We start from the raw sequence: 20,730 nt of genomic DNA on the forward strand, positions 1-20,730 counted from the left end.
ATAGATTGAGTTTTCACTTTAGCAGATAGCCAGATAGTAACTCTCTCCTTTTCTCTAACGGGATTTTCAGAACATAGGCTTTTTACTTGCATTTTTATATTTTGGTCTGGTGAGCTTACTATGGGGCTGTTCTCCCTCCACCATGTGTTGGCCTTTTTTTTCTATGTACTGAGCACAGTAATAAGCCCTTCACACACGTTACCTTTTTACGTCTTAACAGCAAGTCTTTGAGGAAGGTGCTATTATTATAATCCCCATTTTACAGATGAGGAAACGAAACCTGAGAGATTAAAGCAGTTTGACTAAGGTCACACAGCAAGTTATTGGTGGTGCTGTATAGATTCAACCCCAGGCTGTCTAAATGCAAAAGGGATGCTCTGAACTGTCAAATTACCTCTCTGTTCTTTGTAATTTTATGACCTATGGAAACTAAATAAGACACAGCATTATTAACCTAGTTTCTCCCCTTTCACTATAGAAACATTGTTGCATGTGAAGGTTATAGTGTTGCAGAGGTGTAAAAAGATGGTTTGTAGCTACTTTGGGGCTGGGGTAGAAGCTAATTTTTGTACCCTTTTCTATTTAAAGGCCGGTGGAGTAAAACTTGACAGTATGACAGATACAATTTTTAAATTTTGAGATCTGGCCTATATTATTGATACAATATTTCCTCATCTGCAAAGTGGAGATGATGATATTACTAATCGTACCTCCCTGGAAGGCTTGCTGTAGGGTTAACAAAAATAACATATATAGAGGGTTTATTACTGTGCTCAGTACCTGTAATAAATGTCAACTTGTAGTGAGGGAGGATGGCAGAATATTGGTAGAAGAAAATACTGTCTTGCAAGCAGTAAGTAATCTATATTCCCAGTGTGGAGTATATATTCTTTTGATATTTAAGAAATAGTTTTTATGTTCTCTTTTTTCTTTTTTGAAAAAGACCTTTCTCACACTTCCATACTGGATTTTGTTTCTTAAAGATTTCTTCTACATGCTGCACACTCAGTAATGCTAGGGTCAGTGTATTACACATAGCTGAAATACAGAAGTTCCAGCTCATTCCAGCCCATCTCCCCCCTACTCCTACTCCATCCCACCATCCTTACTGGTAAAACATCTTTAAAGATCATTCTGTTATGTCCCCCTCTCCCTCCAAGTGGTTTCCTCCCACCCCCCAAAGCTGTTTCAGTTTGTAAGTCAGTTGAGTAAGTTGTGTTTCAGATGCTGTTTATACCATATTTATGTAAGACAAGGATTGATCATTGATGAAATATGACACAGATTGGTACGGAACCCTATTCTCCAGTGAAGGAGATCCAAAAATTGTGTGTGACTGAGTTATGACTAATGTACTTCCAGTAAATCGAGACTTGTCATCTTACAAATAGGGTAACACAATGACAGCTTATCTCAGCCTATGTTTACTGTTGCTCAGAAGTCTTGAGAATTAGTTTTCTGAGTCACAGCATTTTAAATTTCTCAATGCCACTGATGCATCATCAATCAGGATGTCTTTTGGGTAAAAGTATTGTCTAGAGAGGGTAACTTTAGTAAATGTTTTATTGTATGTTTTTTACCAGCCTCCAGAAAGGTTCAATATATGCTGATCTTTCTGCGAGTCATATGTCTAGTCGTTATTTTGCTCTAGACTAACAGAATGCCAGTCATATTTTTGGGCCTGTGTGTGCACGTATTTGCTGGCAAATCAGATCAAACAGGGCTATTACTGAGTTTCAACACTTGTCTCACTGGCAGACAAAAATTTTGATATGGTTAGTACCTACCTGGAGTCTGAATGCTAGGCACGTGCTAACCATATAGCAGGGAAATTTCTTACTGTCAGCAATGTAGTGCACGCGCCTCTCTGCCATGCTGCTGGGTGCTCTGCGTTAAGGGAATGGGGGGTGTAATCAGCATTTGTGGGGCGCATCTAGTATTAAAAACAAACACTTGTTAACATAGCATATGATCTAATTTTGTACCTGTTAGTATTCCGATACTAGTCTCTTTTTCTTTACTAGACTGTTTCTGTGTCCCCATCACCTTGTGTGGTTGGCGTATACCTAGAGTTTATTCTAGATTGTTGAATGGATGAGATTAGGAAACACAGAAGAATCAATAGACCTACAGCTAAGGTTTAACTGACGGATATGTTAGGGGAGCAAAGAAATACCCTGTCATTTTCCCCTTTATTCACCTATTTGAATAGTGTCAAAGCTTTCAAATAGTTTGTGTTTATGTATTTTGCATCCTGAGATTTATTTGCATCAGATTTTCCTTTGTAATTTTTAGGTTTGTTCAACAAATATTAAAAATTCTTTTAATTTTGTGAGGCCAAGTGAATCAGAGGAGTATGGCTTTTGGGTCCCACTGCCAAGGTGTTCACAGTCTTAAGGAATAATAATAAATGTTACTGTGATTTAAAAAAAAAAAAATTCATACCAGAAGATAAAAATAAAGATATGCAAGCAGTAAGGGAAATTTGGGGTAGAAAATCCATATATGGAAAATTGCCTATAGCACAGATTGAGTTCCCAGTTGATGACAAGTGAAGGAGTAATGGCCAGGACAGATCAAGAATAATTGTAATTATTACCGTTTGTTGAGCACTTACTATGCCAGGCGCTGAGCTAAGAACATTTTGTAGGTTACCTCTTTCAATCCATGCAATCATCCTAGGAGCTGGGTAGATATTTTTATCTCCACTATACAACTAGAAAACTGGGATTTAAAGATATTTAAGTAATTTGTTCAAAATTACTTAGCTAGTAAGTAGGATTCAAATCATTAACCCAGAGCCTGAGTGCTTAACTTCTATACCTTATGGATTTCCCAGGGGCCAGTATTTCCCAAACAAGTCATTCATGACTTTTGCTGTATTTTCAAACCATCTGCCTGTCAATATTTTTTTACCTGTCTTACAATTAAGTGAATTTAAAAGAAAAATGTATGTGATTATTTGGTTTTACAGTTTTTCCTCAACCTGTTTTAAAATAAACATAATTTTAAATACTCCTTTATGGACCACTTAAAATCATCTAATGTACCACCAGCCGTGTTTTGTATTCTGCCCTTTGGGACATAACTGCTAAGGTTAGTGAATGCTGGATAGGATCGGGCAGCCGTTGGAATTAATGAAGGGCAGAAGTGATGAAAGCATAGAATGGGCTAGATTCATCACAGAGGAACTGGCAGGAGTACAGGACTAGAGATACAAACTAGAGCCTGACCTGCGTAATGGGGACAGACATTTCCATGATGAGCTGCAAGGTGGAGTGGGTTTATTTACACAGAAATGTAACAGGATGTTGAAGACAATTGATGGCAAGGAAAGGAGAACGAGGATGAGAAAGTGAAGAAGGAAGTCACTGTAGAAATCAAGGTGGAAGAAAATGATCTTAAAAATGGGATTAGAGCCAAATGTAGCAGAGTTCAGAATCATACTTATAGGAGGAGTGGCCTTTGAATTTGGCTGAGAGATCCTTGGTGACCCTAAAAGAATTTAGGTCAAGTCATGAGGATGAAAGTTTACGCAGGACTGAGTAGTGAGACCTCTTGATTTCGAGATGTGTTGAATACGCAACGAGCTCTGGACTAGGGATTTAAAAACTTTGGTTTAGCCCTTTTGTTACTTTGTGCCAGCTGTTCGTTCACTTTGGGGACAAGTGGCTTGGCTTCTTCAAGTTTTAAGTATGCTCATCCGTGAACTAAGGATACCTGTTTCCCCTGTCAGAGCATGTTGCAGAAATCACATTAAATGTGTCTCCATGCATCTTTTGAATTTAATATGTTTTGATATCACGTGCATCTTGAACATATTTAAAACGGAAAAGAGAACCATGAAAAACAGTAAAATTAAAAGCAAAGAGAGAATAGAGTCCCTATGAAGTTGGAAGATTCCTGCCCCTCTCCCCCAAGTAAATGTCGAGTCTGCAAGATAAGAGATGGATGCATATGTGGCTGGAGAATGGGTGTCTAGCGAAGTGCATAGTTGCGCTTTCTTCTGTCCTCTTTCCTAATGAATCATCTGAAAGTGCCGGGCTGCTGTGTGTGGCTGTGCATTGTGCACTGCACAGAGATACCAGCTGAAGGAAGCAGCCAAGACAGAGGTCCAGCGCGTGCTCTGCCTGCAGAGTCCTGTGCCCTGTCCTGCCTCCCCCCCGGGGAAATTGTGCCTCCACTTCTCTCTCCCGAGGCATCAGCACCTGTGTCTTCCCAGCAGGGTATGTTCTCGCCCAAAAGCCCTGTGGAGGCCACTGGATTCTTTGAAAGGCTCCTTAAGGAGACATATTAAGGATATACATTTAGAAATACATCAGAAACATTTGGGAGATTGGAGAAATGGTCACTAAGGAACAAAAAGCTTAGGACCTTTTCCTAAGATTGGCTAAATAGTTGGGCAAGTACAGCATTCCTGTTTATCCAATGCTATTTTAAAGATGGGTATTGTACATTATTAAATATTTCTAGTAACTGGGAAACAGAATATATTAAATGTCATATATTGTCAGATTTTAAAGAGCAGAGGGAAGTTTAATCCTCAAAAAACCACTATAATTTTTCAGTTCCAATTAAAATTTAGGTTTTTGGCAATATGGCTGGAGTAGCTTGACCTGTATTTTAAGTAATTGTTTTTAATGTTAGGTTTAAATTTTGTAGCTCTTAATTGAAGAAGCACAATAGGGGAGGTATAGAATTGCTTCTCAAAGTTAGGAAAATGAAGCAGATAATTGAATTTTACTTTAAAAACAGGATAAAAGGTGACTGAAATGAGGCTTTTGTCAAGTGGAGGTTGGTTATATTGCTGTATGAGTTTTAAAATTTAGTACGAAAAATGAATTTTTTGCTCTACGGTTCTTTGAGTTTTAATATGTATAGATTTGTGTAGTCCAGGCCACAATTAGGATACAAAATGTAGAAAGATGAACTAGTTCCCAGTTGTGGAACAAGAATGTCTGCCATTTTGGAGGCAGAGAAAGTCCCTCTCTTGCTGAAGAAAAAACTTGAATAAGGATTAAAAAGCCAGAAATAGCCTACATGTGTTAATTGCCTGATTTCCTGATTATGTACTTACATTATGACATTTGGAAGCATGAAAAGAGTGCAAGTGGAAAGTAGGAGAAAGAGATGGGTAGGTTTGCATGTCTCATGACAGGCATTTAAGTGGAAGAGGAATAGAGCCAGTGCTGGGGGTGGGAGGGAAGGGGGACGTGTGATGCTAACCAATTCTTGGCATTTATCAATTTAAACTTAAAATTCCAACCTTAAAGGTACCCTTCAGTTGTATGAAAGGCTTAGAGTAATTCATGATGTCCGCGAGCATCTTGAAGAGAATGCTCTTTTCTCCCATCACATCCAACATTCTTGCCTTGCAAAAAATAAAGGTGACTAAGAAGCTATTTATGCTTTGGTTTTTATCTGTAATGTATAACTTTTGAAAATATTATCATCATGTATTAAGTTCTTAGTAAGTGCCAGACACTATTCTAAGAGCTTTATACACATGAGGTTAATGAAATCTCACAACAGACTAGAAGATGTAGCCCACAGATGAGGACATAAAAATTCAGAATTATGTTTAGCCACCAGGGAAGCTTATGCCACAATTACGCTATAGAAACACCTAGCTACTAAGTAGCAGAGCTGAGGTTTAAAGAGCTGGGCTTTAAACTGAATCAGTTTTAAGAAAATTGTATAATATGATCAATTTTAAAATTCTCTAAGTTGTCAAAAAGTGTGCTCTGGCAATCACCACAAGTAAATCGTAGGCACACAGCTTTATTTTGCTAGAACAGTAATTACAGTACAGAAGGTTTGATAGCTACATTTCTTTTCTGATTGTTGAGGCTTCTGCCTCAAACTCGGTTGACATGTTTCAGTTTCCAACAGCCTGAGCCCTCTGCCATTCTGATTAAAACTCCAACAGATTTATTTGTATTACACTTTTTTTTAAATGGCACTTTTTAATGTTTTTACTGTAGTGCTATTAGTAGAAGCAGTTAACATATGGTGGTATTCTTAGGTTTACTATTATAGCAGCAAATGTGATCTAAAAAAATTGATGTCAAAAAGATTGATGTCAATTATTGAGTGATTGATTAACAATTAAGGGATGGAAGTGACCATTTCAACCTCTTGCTCAAAGCAAGAATTACCTTTAAAGTATTTCTGACAAAGGCGTATCTTGCTTTTGCTTGAACGCGTCTGGTGACCAGACACTATAGTCAACCTTTCACATTCACGTCTTAAGAGCTTCCAAATTTCCAAATTTTTGAGCACCATACTAATAGTCAAACCTCATCCCTTTCTCTTTACTTCCATCATCTGCACTATGATTTGGCTTTCTTTTTAGAGTTTTTGTTTTGTTTTTTACAAAGAAATAACTCTTCACAAAAGTTATTGTATCCCTGAAAAAGAAAACAAACCCTGGGGAAGAGGGTACATACAGCAAGAGAGGGAGGGAGGTCTAAGTTTATCTCCTAGAATCCCCCTTTTCTCATGTACCTCATGGCACTGGATGCGAATTTTGTGCCTCAGCAAAATTACATATCACTTCGTTCACATCCCTTTGGGGTACGTAGCAAATTGTGAAAATAGAATGATGTGAGTTTTAAGGTAACTTGTTTGCACCTATGGATAAACTCAACAGTTGAAAAGGTTTTCTTTTGTATCCAGTTTAGTTTGTTTTTAAATATTTATTTTCATGAAGCCCAGACTTGAGCACAGCACTTTAAGCTGTGTGTAAAACACAAAATTCAGTGGAACTTTTACAATTCCAGATCTGTGCATTAGATTTCTACTAAAGTAGCAATTTTTATAAGGCAGTGCTGTCACAATACTAGCTGTCACTGGCTCTCCTGGTTCATATGAACAGGCTGGGTCTGTATTTATTTATGAAATTTAGTTTTTGAACTATGACTATAGAGCTATTTATTCTTTTTTTCCAATTTAAGTTTATAGAGGTATTTATTCTTTTTTCTAATTTAATTCTCCCTCGCGTTCTAAGACCTTTTATTTCTTAAGAAAGTCATCGAATGCATTGGTCCTCTTTCAGTTGTGCATATCATATGTGTTATCTACTTTCCAGGTCTTTATCCAAGTTTTTGACAAAAACACTTTGAAAAGTACGAGATCCAATATATTAGTTACTCGGGCCACGTTACTTCGTAATGACCATATTCTTTAAGTATAAAATAATTTCAACCTCAGATATTCTATAATTCTCATTTGTGTTGTGTTTATTTAAGGAAGAGTGTGTAAAGATTAATACTTTGATTAATTAATGTGTCTAAAATGAGGTTAGGGTAGTTAATTTAAAAGTAAACTTTTTAGGAAGTTTATATTTTGTGAACACTGACTCAGTGGCCTGGAATTCGTAGGAATGTGGTAAATACCTTGACTTTTTTATTTTAAATGGAAGATTTAGTTAAAATTTGAGTGATAAGCAAAGTGCTGTTTTCTGGAGTTAATACATCCGTCCTCCCTGTTTGTCACTCTGGCTACCAGGAGAAAATACCGTCGACTAGGTGATTTAGACAACAGAAATGTGTTTCTCAGAACACTTCTGGAGGCTGGAAGTCCAGCATTTAGGTTCTGGCTTGCTCGAGGCTACCGTCTAGCTGTGTCCACGTCGCAGAGAGAGAAGTTGGGTGTCTCTTGCTCTGAATAAGAGCGCTCATCCCTCATGGGGAGGCCCTACCCTCATGTCACCGAGACCTAGTTATCTCCCAAAGGCCTTGTCTTCAAATGCCATCTATCACATGGGGAGTTAGAGCTTCAATGTCGGAATTTGAGGGGGACACAATTTAGTAAATAACACCCCCTTTTTGTTTTACAATCTGTAGTGCATTGATTCTTATTCTTTTTAATTATTATACTTCAAAATGACATTTCTATAACAGATGAAATGCTTTTATCAAGAGATACGACTTTTGTTGCTATAAGTTTTTATCCTTGATTTTTTATTGTAACACAATAAGTTTTGGAAATAAAAACTTGAATCTTTTGGAGACCTTTAAGTTCAAATAACATGTTCCTTACTAGTATGTATTTTAAAGTTTGGTGTTTATCTCTTCTAGAATGACAAGTGAATTCTGATTTTCGTGTGGTTTTCTCTTGGGGCACTGGCTTTGGCGTCCAGCCTGGCTTCCATCTTGGCCCCATCACTTGTAGCTGTGTGAGTTTGGGGCAAGTTATTTTACCTTTCTAAGGTGGTTTCTTCATTGGTAAGTTATGGTGACTGGGGCTTTGAACTCTTATTCCCAATCCAATATATTTCTATTATAGTACCGCTCTAGAGCTCAGATTTTTAAAAAAAATGGCTTCAGGAGGCCTTGCTAAGTTAGAATGTATAAAACTTGGATTCCTCTTTATGCTAGAAGTGGGAGAAATAAATACCAAAGATCACTCAAGATTTTAAATGTAGAGGTCAGGTTTTGTGAACTTGGGGAAAGGAACATATTTGGGAGAGCAAATGAACTTTTTTTGTGTGAATTTTTTCTTTCGGAATACTTTTAATCCTACAGAAAAGTTATAAAAATAGGACAAAGAATTCCCGTATTCCTTCGTCCACAGTCCCTGATTGTTAATAGTTACCATGTTTGTTTTATTCCCTGTGTGTACGTGTACGTGGCATGTGTGCCTACCTTTTAATGTTGGCTAACCTGTGTCATCTCCTGAAACCTTAAATTCACATCACAAGCTCCTGTCCTGTATCTCCAGTTTTCTCACTCGGTATATTTTTCTCCGGTTGTACTTGTTAGAATAAAGCAATCCGCGCTAAGCTTGACTCAATAAACATTCAGTGGCGACTATTAGAACCTGCCTTTATTCAACCTTATTGAAAGTGCCCGTCCCTTCTGCTCTCCACCTCATTTTCTTCCAACTTCTCTTACTTCGCTCTGCCTCAGACTTGCAGGAAATGTTACTCTGACCAGTCTCCGGGCAGTGTCCTCATCGCCTAGCTTTTCTTTACCACTTGTCTGCACGACTCAATTCCTTGTTCATGCCAGCTGCTGCGTGCTTCCCCCCATCACTCCCCTGCCCCGGCCTGGACATGGGGCTGGACATGACGAGAGTCTTCGAACTGCACACACTGGGGAGCACTGTAGCCCTGGGCCCCAGCTTCCACTGGGGTCTCAGTGTTGCTTGTCAGTGCCTCGGTTTCCTAGTTAGCAGTCTTCCCTCCCAGTTCTTTGCAAACCTTTTCCAGCCTCAGATTTCCAAACTGTTACTTCCAGTCAGTCAGTGCATGGGGGCAGCATGTGTCTTTTTCGTTGGTTTCTAGTAGCGCCTGATAATATAGGAGGCACTGAGTAATGTTCGCTTGAGTGAATGGGGGAATTAAACATTTTGAGTTTGTAGTTCTGTCAGAAATTTTGGTCTGTAGACAGTTAAAAACATATGTTTGAAGATTGTAGCTTGAAGGAAAGTTTGGGGAATTCTCCTTACTGAAGCAGTGAACAGTAGATGAGATGGCCAGAGGAAAGCACATAGAGAAGAGGGAGCTGGCAAGAGAGATGGCAAAGCGTATTAACATTTACGTAGAGGGACAGCAAGAAAAATGAGACTGACAGCTATCACTCAGACACCAGAGGATGGCTTACAAAGAAGCTGTTTAGTTTTATATTCATGTGACACCTGACTATTATTAATTACTTAGTGCACATCTGTGGAGTGTACTCATCTGGAAACGCTTACAGTTTCTTTTTCATGTTAACTTGAAATCAGTGGGACATTGTTTGTACTGTGTTTTCCAGAGGAACTAAATTCTCACCAGAAGAATAATGAGGAAAAAGACGTAAACACATCCTGGATATTTAGAAGCCCATTGAGGCCAGAAATACAATTGTCATTTAGTTGCATTTAGCAAATTGGCTATTTGTGAAAGTACTTTTTTTTTCAAATATACTAGATTTTTAGTATCATTTAAAATATTTTCAGTATTGAATACCTTTAAAAGCCTTTTGTGATAGTAACCTTAGACTTACAATTTTTAACACCGAATGAATTTTAGAGGTCATAGCTTAATGAACAATGTTGCTTTAAAACATGGGCTTTTTTCATGTTTTCCTTTTATCTTAACTGTCTTTTTTTTTTTTTTTTGGCCAAAAAAAAAATTTATAAGGTGTTTGTTCAAAATATGGCAAGTACAGATGCACATGCTTTGCTACATTTAATTTCGATGAAAAATGCTAGTTTTTAACCAATATTACTTTTCCTTCCCTTAAAGGAAAGGGGTTGTTATTCAGAAGGCTTTGGTTTTGCTGACTGACCCTCAGCTCTTAATGACTTAGATCTTTAGGTACATAGTCAGCAGGACAGTGACATAACACATATTCCCAATAGCGTGCAAATGAAAGCTTTTCAAAACTAAAAATGATACAAGCAGGGGATGTAGTTCCTTTGGTCTTCTGTAAGCGTGCGGGTGGGATTTTGAAATCAGAAGCTGGCAAGTTGATAAGAAATGCTGTGGAGCTTGTTGTTTCAAGGGTTTTTGAATTACTAATTATGTAAATTGTACCATTTTGTGACTTAAGTGTGGGTCTGCTGAATGCAGCCAAGCATTTACTCAGCAGTTGAGATTTTCGATTAGTTTTTTCCTCTAGTGGCTCTTCATGGCATTCAGAATAAACTCAAGCAATATTCCTTATCCTAGATTCCTAGGCCCTGCAAGGCGTCTGCCTGCACTGACTTCCTTTCTAGAGGCTTCTCTCCCTCAAGCAAGACCTTGACCCTTGAACCTTCTTCTCCCAGGTCAACATTGGTTTGTTTTGTCAGTGGTTCTCAACTGCAGCTTTACTGTAGAGACATTTGGAGGGAGCTTTTCAAAGAAGACTGTTGCCAGCCCCAGAAATTCTGATTTAATTGGTCTGGCCTGGGGCCTGGACTGTAGCATCTTCTCAAGGCTTCCTGGGTAATTCTGTGCAGCCTGGGTTGAGAACCACTGATGATTTTCTTAGCTCGTGTCACTTCCAGGGAGGTGTTCCAGGTTTTCACAGTCCTACCCAAAGTCTCTTTCCCCTCTTTGCTATCTGTCCTTTTACCTAGCTGAAGGGTTTTTTTTGTTATTATTATGCCTATATGTTTGTTTACTTGTTTATTGTTTGTTAAGTGTTCCTTGAAGGCAGTCATCATCTGTCTTTTCATCCTAACATCTAAAGCAACGTGTGCCAGTTTATTAGTTCTCAGCACATCTGCACAAATGCTGAATGAAGACTGTCATTGCAGCAGTGGGGAGGTACTTTCAGAAGGCTTGTTTCTGTGTGGCCTGTAGAGGATTGCTCCACTAAATTGTGTTTCAGAGAAGATGCTAATTACTCCAGCGGGCTTTCAGAGGACATTGTTTTCAGGAAGCTTTAGCAAGAGCAGATTTGAGAGCCGTGTTATCCCTTGGGAACAGTGTTAGAGACGTGGGTTAGGTCCCCATGCCAGGCCTGCAGAGGAAGACGCATTGAACAACTGCAATGGTGAAGGATTGCTGCTGGTCCTATAGCGAGGCTCCATTTGCCGGCCCCAGCCGCCTCCTCCTGTGCCGCGGCTGCTGCGGCTGGCTGCGCTGTCTGTCCAGGCCACCTGTGGCCCGCGGAATACATTCTCCGCATTGGAGCCAGAATGCTGGTTTTAAAACAAAACACACACCTCTGCGCAGAATCCAATGGCTTTCCATTGCTTCAAAGATAAAATTTAAAGTCCTAATAGGCCTGCCTTACCCAACCTTCTCTTTCTGTTTCAACTTTCCCTTTCTTACCGTGTTTCCTCGAAAATAAGACCTATCCCCAAAATAAGCCCCGGTTAAGAGCGTCAGCCAGACGGACACATTTAGTACGTTATGAGGATGTTCCAGAAGAAGATGACATGACTGTATTTGAATAAATGGAGATTGTTGTACATAAAAAAAAATATGACATCCCCTGAAAATACGCCTAATGTGTCTTTTGGAGCAAAAATTGATATAAGACCTGGTCTTATTTTCGGGGAAATACAGTAGTAATAGCTTTTATGTTTTTGAACACGATTAGTACATCAGGGCCGGAGGGCCTTTGCATTGCTTTTTCTTCAGCCTTGAAGCTGGCTGCTTCCCCATTAGATCCATATCGGAAGCCTTTCCCTCACAGAGGCCCCACCCTCCTCCTCCAGGAGGGGAGGAAAACTGGAGCTAACTAACCATGGGGCCTGTGATTTAATCCTTGGTGCCACAAAACGCCCAGAACTAAGTGCTTGGGAGGGCTACCTCTAGGTGGCATGCCACCAACTCCTGGGGGACAGAGGCTCACGCACTCGGGACCCTTCTGGACTTTCTCCTGTGACTCTCTTCATCTGGCTGTTCATTTGTATCCTTTCATATCTTTGTAACAATCTGGTAATCTAGTAAGTAAATTGTTTCCCTGAGGTCTTTGGAAAGCTCTAGGAACTTCATCAAACTTCTTGTTTATAGCCAGCCGGTCAGAAGCACAGGGAACAACAGGGACTTTCAGGTGGCAGCTGCCGTGTGGCGGGGTTGGGGGCAGGCTTGTAGGACTGAGCCCGTACTAACCTGGGAGCTTTGATGCAATCTCCAGGGAGACAGTGTCAGGATTGAGTTAAATTGTAGGACACTCAGCTGCTTGGCCGGAGGATCTAAGAATTGCAGGGTGTCGGGGGACCGCCCCCTCCCCCCACACACATACCCGTGGTGACCAGAAATGTCGGAAGTAGTATATTAAGAGCATAGGAGACATACAGGAGTGTTTTTTTCTTTATACAGGGAAGGGGGAATGAAAGGGAGGCGAATAGGTTGGTAAGATACAAAATTGCAGAAATCAGCAGCCCTGATAAATAATGAAAAACACTGTAATAGTAGAGCTGACAAAGCAGAAAATGTCAGAATAACCAAAGAATCAACAAATAGTGTTTTTGTTCCAGGAGTCGTAGATAAGAAAGCAGCTTAAGATTCTTGTGGCTACAAAGTTAACCAATAGACAAAACTAAAAATGTAGAAGAGAAGCAGTTGAAAATGAAAAACACACCTATTTTGAATAAAGGGGGAACTCAAAATGAAACTTGCAAAACTAGCACAGAAAACACCTCCTATCAAAAACATGTAGTAAACAATCACATGGTTCAGGGGAATGCTCTTAATTAAGTACTTTCATTACCAGACAAAACAATACATTTAAAAAGGAGAGGGGAAAAAAAAGAAGAGAAAAATCAAAATAAAAACAAAAATCGATAAATCCAAGAGCTAGCTATTTTGGAAAATATATATTAGCTGAATCACTCTAATTTTAAGTTAAAACTAAGAATGAAAAAAATGGTATAAAAGACATATGAAGAGAAGGCTTGAGAAGTAAGGGTTTTCTACGAAAATTTGGCTCAAAACAGAAAAAAAATAAAGTTACTCAAAAGCTGGCCACCCCCAAAAAGTGGCCCAGGCAGTTTCATAGGGGAATACCGGTGTCATTTAACAGACGTTTCTCATGCTATTTACAATGAACTAAAGGCAGGGATTGGCAGCTAAAATCTGGCCTGTGGCCTGTTGTATATGGCCTGGGATCTAAGAATGTTGTAGAATGCAAAAGTATAACTTAAACCAAGTGTAAGAATCTGTCCTGAAGAAATACTAATTTAAGTGTGTAAAATACACATACAAGGCTGCTACCTGCAATATGGCAAGTAATGACATTTGTAACCGTTGTTACCGTTGTTAGGTGATCGGTCCTTTAAAACATACTTGTTGAACACCTACTATGTGTACTATTTTTGTGGACTGGAGATACAAGAGACAAAATCTTTCCTGCGTCTCACTTTCTAGTGTAGTGATTGGACATGTTTTTACTTCTCGTGTGTAAATAACAGCAGTGGAATGGGGCCGGGGGTGGGAGGGTGCAGGTCTCAGGGTTGGTGGATGTTTCCCTTGTATGAAACTGCCGGACTGTTTTCCCACCTGACGTTCCTGTGAGCAGGCTCTGGGCGTTCCAGGGCCTCCGTGGCCTTGTCAGCACTTGGTGTGATTGTTCCGTAACGGTAGCCCCTGCAGTAGATGTGAGCCAGTGTCGTCCTGCCTCAAGCACGTTTGGATGTGCGTGTCCCCAAATACTAATGCTAAAATGCTGAACATCTTTTCATGTGTTCATTTGCCATTTGTATATCTCTGGTGAAGTGTCCAGTCCTGTGCCTTTTTTTTTTTTTTTTTTAATTGGGTTGTTTGTTTTCTTATTATTGAGTCCTGAAAATTTTATGTATGTTCTGGATAAAAGTCCTTTATCAGATACATCATTTGCAGGTTTTTTCCCCAGTAGCCTATCTTTTCATTCTTAGCAGTGTCTTTCAGAAAGCTAAAGTCCAATTTATAAATTTCATCTTTTATGAATTATGCTTTTCGTATACTAAGAAGTCTTTATTTAACCCAGGGTTGGACTTTTCATAGTTTTAGTTTCACATTTTGCCTATGTTTCTGTTTCAAAAATTGATATATAATTAACATATGACATTGTATAAGTTTTAAAGTATACAACATGTTGATTTGATGCATTTCTATATTTGCAGTATGATTACCACTGTAACCTTAGCTGACACCTCCGTCTGGTTACATAATTCTCTTTCTTTTTTGTGGGGAGAACATTTAAGATCTTAGCAACTTTGAATTGTATGGTACAGTACTATTGACTAATCACAATGCTGTGTGTTCAATCTCCAGAATTTACTCATCTTCTAAATTCAAGTTTGTACCCTTTGCTGTGGCCCATTTAGAGTTGAATTTTGTATATGGTGTGAAGTGTGGATCAGAGTTCATCTTTTAATATTACATATACACAGTTGCACTAGTGCCATTTGTTGAGAAAACTATTCCTTATCCACTGAATTGTCTATGCATTTATTTTTGTGTATTTATTTATACTTCTAAACGGTATTCTGTTCTGTTGACCCGTCTATTTTTACACCAACACCACAGTATCTTCATTGCTGCTTTGCGCGCCTTGAAATCAGGTGACATTGGCCCTCCACCTTTATTCTCCTTTTCAAAGTTATTTTGGTTATTCTGGATCCTGTCCATTTTGTTACGGATTTTAGAATCAGCTTGACTAATTCAAATGACCGTCCCCCGCCTCGCTTCCCCAATTTTTCTCTGAGATTTTGTTTGGGATTGCTTTGAATCTATAAATCTGTTTGGCAAGAACTGACATCTTACTTCTGGGTCTTTTGACTCATGAACACAGCATATGTATCTCCATGTATCTAGGTCTTTTTTAATGTCTCATAGTTTTCGGTATACAAATCTTACAAATTGTCAACTATATCCCTAAACGTTTTATATTTTAATTGCTATTATAAGTTGAATTTTAATTTCAATTTCTGATCATTCATTGCTGTTTTCTTATTGAACATATAGAATGCAGTTATAATAAAATAACTTCATATTCTGGTCCAGTAAATCTGATATCTGGGTAACTGGGCTGGTTTCAGTTGGTTGATTCTTCTCTTTAATGTGGCTCGTATTTTTATAGTTTGTATTTTCCTGCTTCTTTGCCTGCATGATAATTTTTAATTGGATGCTACAATGTGGATTTTTATGTGAGGGTGCTGGATATATTTTCATTTTTTATAAATATTCTTTAAATTTGGGACTCAGTTACCTGGAAATAGTTTGATCATTTTGAGTGTTGTTCTCAGAATTGTTAGGCAAGACCAGAGCAATGTTTTCTGTAGAGTACTTTATTTTACCACTACTGAGATAAGGCATTTCTGAGTATTCTACCCAATGCCCAGTGAATTACGGGGTTTTTCAAAAGTCTAGCTGGTGAGAGCAGGCACTATTCCCAGCCTATGGAGCAACAGACACTCTTTCCCTCTAATCATTACAGGTGGTTCTTTCCTAGTTTGGGGGAGTTGACTCAAACAGCAGATTAGTATTCTGCTGAATACTCAGAGGGGGTCCCCTGCAGATCTGGAGCGTTTTCTGCTTATAGCTCTCTTCTCCCCAATATTATATCCGAGCTCCCGTGATCACCCTGAACTCTCAGCCTCGTTTTTTTCCAACTTAGGAAGTCTAGCAGCTTCCACTCCCATTGCTGCGACCTGGGCACTCTCCAGGCAGGCAGTAAGTCAGTTCAGGAAACTATATTTGTTTTCCATCTTAGGGAATCGCTGGCCTTCCTTGCTGTGTATCCACGATTCTTTGATTCATTTTAGGCATCCAAACAGGAATTACATTTTTTAAAAACATTTTTAAATAAATTATACAAAGTGAGACTAAGTCTTGATGGTAACTTATTCTGGATTGGTTGGATTCTCTGTCCTAAAAGCAATTTTAATTTTTGAACTAGTCACTGGCTTTTCTCTCAAGTATCTGTTGAATGAAGTTTCAACCTAATAGAAAGTTTCAGCGTGTCTCCTAAGCCTTCTAGAAGCAAGATAACCAAAATGGTTATAGGCTAAATTAAACTGACTTTAAAAGTGCCCTTGTCTAAACGTTATGGTGGAATTGGGCGTTCTGGTTTATTCAGTCTTATCATTTATGGCTACAATTCTTTGTCTTTAGAAATACGTATTCTTTTATAGTTCGGCTTTGTCTTTTGATTGAATTGTCCTTTGATATTTTGTTGTTTGTTTGTTTACACTTACCAGTCGTGTTATGATTTACTTTTTTTCTGGTATAATAGGTACTATAAAACCATAAAAACAAGAGAGACTCATAAGCATATGAAAACATGAATTTATTTTCTATTCTAGTTGCCTGAGAAGCTGATTCTTTGTCCAGCGCTCTCCCTCACTACACTCAGTATGTTTGGGAAAAGAGCATGTCCTGACGGGCATGTTACAGACAGTAGTTTAATAATGAAAAGGAAGCTTTTACTGACTTTTGAACCTTATCAAGAACTACTCAAATACGAATTTTATGATAAACTTGCAGGAAGTTTTACTTTGACCTTATGTGGAACCTGTATTTTGTGGCTTTTGGGGTCAATTGCTTGTTCTTTTTTTGTATTTGGAAATTCCTTATCTGGAGGAAAATTTTTGTTTTGTTTTGCTTTTAGATAGGAAAATTAAGGTTCATTTTCTGATTCTTTCCAAGCCCTAATGTTTTGTGATGGCTAGAACTGGATTAGATACTCTGTCACCAGGTGGTTGAATTGTGTAATGTTATATTGTTTCCCTGTGTAAGTTGAGGGCAAGCTGAACCCCCTACCTTGTTATTTTAACTTTTGTTTACTTAGGACATTAAACATTTTGATACATTTACTGGTTGGTATTATTTCTCTAGTGAATTGTCTGTTCATAGCATTAATTTTGGGGTTTCTTCAAGTTTTCTTTTTTTCAATTTGTTGAGTTCTTATACAGCATTCGCATTTTGTCAAATGTTGATATAATTTGTCTGTTGGCTGTCATTTTGATTTTTTTAACTGCCATTTTCCTGTCATGCTGTGCAGAATATTTGGTAGGCTTGCTTCTGAAACCCTTAATATAAAATAGATGCCTGTGTTCTAGGTTGGAAATACAAATAAAGTTGAAACTTTATTTCAACAAAGAAGAAACATAAATAGCAGTGGGATATATTCTTCAAGACTACAGCGTTCTGGGCTGGAATATAAATTTTGGATGATCAATTGCTAGTTGAAAACATAGGAGTGGATGAGATTTCCTACAGAGAAGAGTTTAGATTGAGAAAGGAAATGAGAACAGGATGGGCGTACAGCGCAGGAGGATGGACTAGCCTTAGGTGGAGTGGGAAGAGAGATACACTTCCTTTATTGTGGTGATTTGAAGACTGCTCTTCTATTAGAATCCCCGAGCAGCTTTGTCAAAGAAAGGATTCATGCCTAGACCCCACCCCAACACCCCAGCTTCTGGTGTGTTTAAAAGCCCCTAGTTATTTTAACGTGCAGCAAGGATTGAGAACCACTGGTTCAAGTATATCTGCTTAGAATGAGTCAGTGGGGCCTAAACTTTTGTATCGTATTTCCCCAAAAATAAGACCGGGTCTTAAATTAAGTTTTGCTCCAAAACACGCATTCGGGCTTATGTTCAGGGGATGTCCTCCTGAAAAATCATGCCTGGGCTTAGTTTCTGGTTAGGTCTTATTTTCGGGGACACACGGTTGTTGCGGATTCATTCACCTGGAGGACTTGCTAAAACAGTGCTGGGCCCCACCCATCCTCAGCCTTTGATTCAGTAGGTCTAGGATGGGCCTGAGAATTTGCGTTTCTAACCAGTTTCCAGGTGATGCTGGGAACCACTGTAGGTAGAGGAAGGGAAGCCCTTGGGGACGATGAATGTAGGTACAGGTGGGCTCCTAGGTTTGCCCCTAGGAAGTTTCATGAGTTGCTTTCTTGATACTGCTTTGTCTGTGATGTAGGAACGTGAAAGTCTCCACTAAGAGTGTTGCATGCGTAGGTGTGGTGTCGAGAGGTTTGAGGTTCTTAGGTGTTAAATTGCCATCAAATGAGGGTGAGAGAACAAGTTGACTGTTATTCTTGATATTTACATCAGGTAGTTTTTCTCACCTGAAGAAAGATCTTGAATCTTAATTTTGTCATCTAGTGACTATCACTGGCCTCTTCTGTCACTAGATGAATAATAATCTTCTGTAGCTTTGTCCATGTTGCTGGTGAATGTCTGTCAGCAAGGATGCAGTGCATTCTGGGAGTCAGCTCTCTCCATACCATGTTGGTTGTTAGCACCCTTGGGGTGTAATTAATTATATACATTGTTGCACATACAATAGTAAGCTGTCTGTATTAGTGTAGTTGTTTGGTTGCAGGGGAGGAGTTTTTTCACATTTTGTCTCCGGGAAAGGTGGCTTATTATAAATGTATACTTGGAGAGCTAAGGGGTTATTTACAGTTACGTGGGGAGGAGGTGGCATGGTGTCATGGACTGACGCAGAAGCCTCTCCTCTCTCTCGTTTACCTCTGAACGTCAGTTTCCTCATCTGTACAATGAGGATACTAATTATATCATAACAGATCTGAAGATTCTTGATCAACTTAATGGAACTACACGATCCCTGAGTGTGGCAGTTGATGTGTGCATAAAACCACATCTCTGTGTGTGATGCTAATCTTGGGGTTGACAAATGTAAAACCAGTAGAGAAAATGATTTCGATGATGTTAGGGTCTACACAGGCATTCCTTGACTTGGAATGGTTTTTGTACGGTCCACCTATTCTGCATTGCCTTTACCGCCCCGGCATCAGTTCTCCATGCGTTTAGCTACTGATGCTTTCTTGGTAGAATTCCCCACCCTCTGCCCTTCTCCCACTCTAACCCCTCAAAACAAACAAACAAAACACTGATTGATGTGTGTACACCGCATTAAATCGAAGGGAAATTGTGTGAGAGCTCATTTGTGTGTTGTTATTGATATGTTATTGAAGAATGACTTCATATCTGTCTTTATTTTTCAGAGTTTCTGTGAACATTTGGATTTACTAGTTTTTCGTAAGCTAATACATTCTAAAACTTTCCTTTTTATTTTTCTTCCTTATGTGCATCTCAAAGACTGGTTTTAAGGGGTGTGGCAGGTTTTGGACTCGATGAGTTTCCACCGAAATGTCGGAGAAGTCAGGCCAGAGCACAAAAGCAAAGGATGGGAAAAAGTATGCGACACTCAGTTTATTTAATACTTACAAGGGTAAATCATTAGAAACTCAGAAAACCACAGGTGAGTAAAATCAAGTGGCATTTGTTTTTTATGCTTCTCATGCTTTTGTTGCTATAAATGGTCCTCCGCAGCTATTGCCGTTAGAGGCTAGGACAAACCCGTGTCAGTGCAGCCCTGCTCACATGGGGCTTTGTATGTGCACACACATTTTTCATGGGATGTGAATTAAATATCTTACGATTCGAAAATTATAAATATGTTTCGTTTTTTTTCTTGTTTATTGTCAGTAGAATTGTGTGGTTCCAAGGAGGAAACTCAGTCAATGGGATTGGTAGGCGTAGAGCTATATATAAGGGGGTATTTATTACCATTTCAAACTATGGAATAGAGGGTCCTGTGGTGTTTTGTTTGGTTGCTGATGCCTCGGACCCAGCGTTTACAGTGAAAACTGGACCACATTATGTTTTATTAGCAATGTGCACTGTGAATAAAGCCAGCGTGTAATTCTCCCACGTACTAAGTTTGGGGCTTGAAATAGATTCCCTGAATTGATTTCAAAGCCAGCATTGCCGGTGTTTACTTTTCATAGTGTGTAGGGTTTATTGTTAGAATTTTTGAAGCATCTGGTCAGTGGCTCTGATAGTTTATTTTAATGTAATTTCTGCATGGGATTTTGTGGCAGGTGTGTGGCTTAGTTTAAAAAGTCTTCCCTTAAAATATTAGGAAATAATAGTTCAAGATTCCATTAATTCCTATTTCTGTATTTTAAGAGTAAATCAGCTGCTAAAACAGATGTTCTAAGAAAGTTGATGTTATCGATCTTTAGTTGCAGCTCGGCATGGATTGCAGAGTCTTGGAAAAGTTGGTATTTCACGGCGTATGCCTCCACCTGCCAACCTCCCGAGTCTCAAAGCAGAAAACAAAGGCAACGATCCGAACGTGAACATTGTACCTAAAGACGGCACGGGCTGGGCATCAAAGCAAGAGCAGCACGAAGAAGAAAAGTAAGTTATTGTCCCCTTCTTTGTAGGGGACTCGCCTGAGCTCCTTCTGTGTGCTGGCGGTTGTGCTGTGTGTGTTACTGTAGTCGCCTGATTCGTTTTCCCTGCGAGTGGGCTTAGTGGCAGATGATACTTGCCAGTCAC

The 20,730-nt window shown here is 39.1% G+C and overlaps 1 protein-coding gene across 15 annotated transcripts in view; it reads left to right on the forward strand.

Annotated features, from left to right (window-relative positions):
* The window catches only part of PRRC2C (proline rich coiled-coil 2C), a 76,768-nt gene that overhangs the window by 1,395 nt on the left and 54,643 nt on the right, over positions 1-20,730 (forward strand). For 11 of the 15 annotated variants that reach the window (XM_019753750.2, XM_074322314.1, XM_019754560.2 and 8 more), the window contains exons 2-3: positions 19,483-19,645; positions 20,412-20,589. In XM_019753750.2, coding sequence (XP_019609309.2) covers positions 19,534-19,645; positions 20,412-20,589 — 290 coding nt within the window. In that variant the 5' untranslated portion in view covers positions 19,483-19,533. The remainder of the gene's footprint in view (positions 1-19,482; positions 19,646-20,411; positions 20,590-20,730) is intronic. The other 4 variants (XM_074322309.1, XM_019755368.2, XM_019756968.2 and 1 more) reach the window with 1 other exon arrangement.

This window comes from Rhinolophus sinicus, linkage group LG17 (assembly GCF_036562045.2).
Source record: "Rhinolophus sinicus isolate RSC01 linkage group LG17, ASM3656204v1, whole genome shotgun sequence".
NCBI lineage: Eukaryota > Metazoa > Chordata > Mammalia > Chiroptera > Rhinolophidae > Rhinolophus > Rhinolophus sinicus.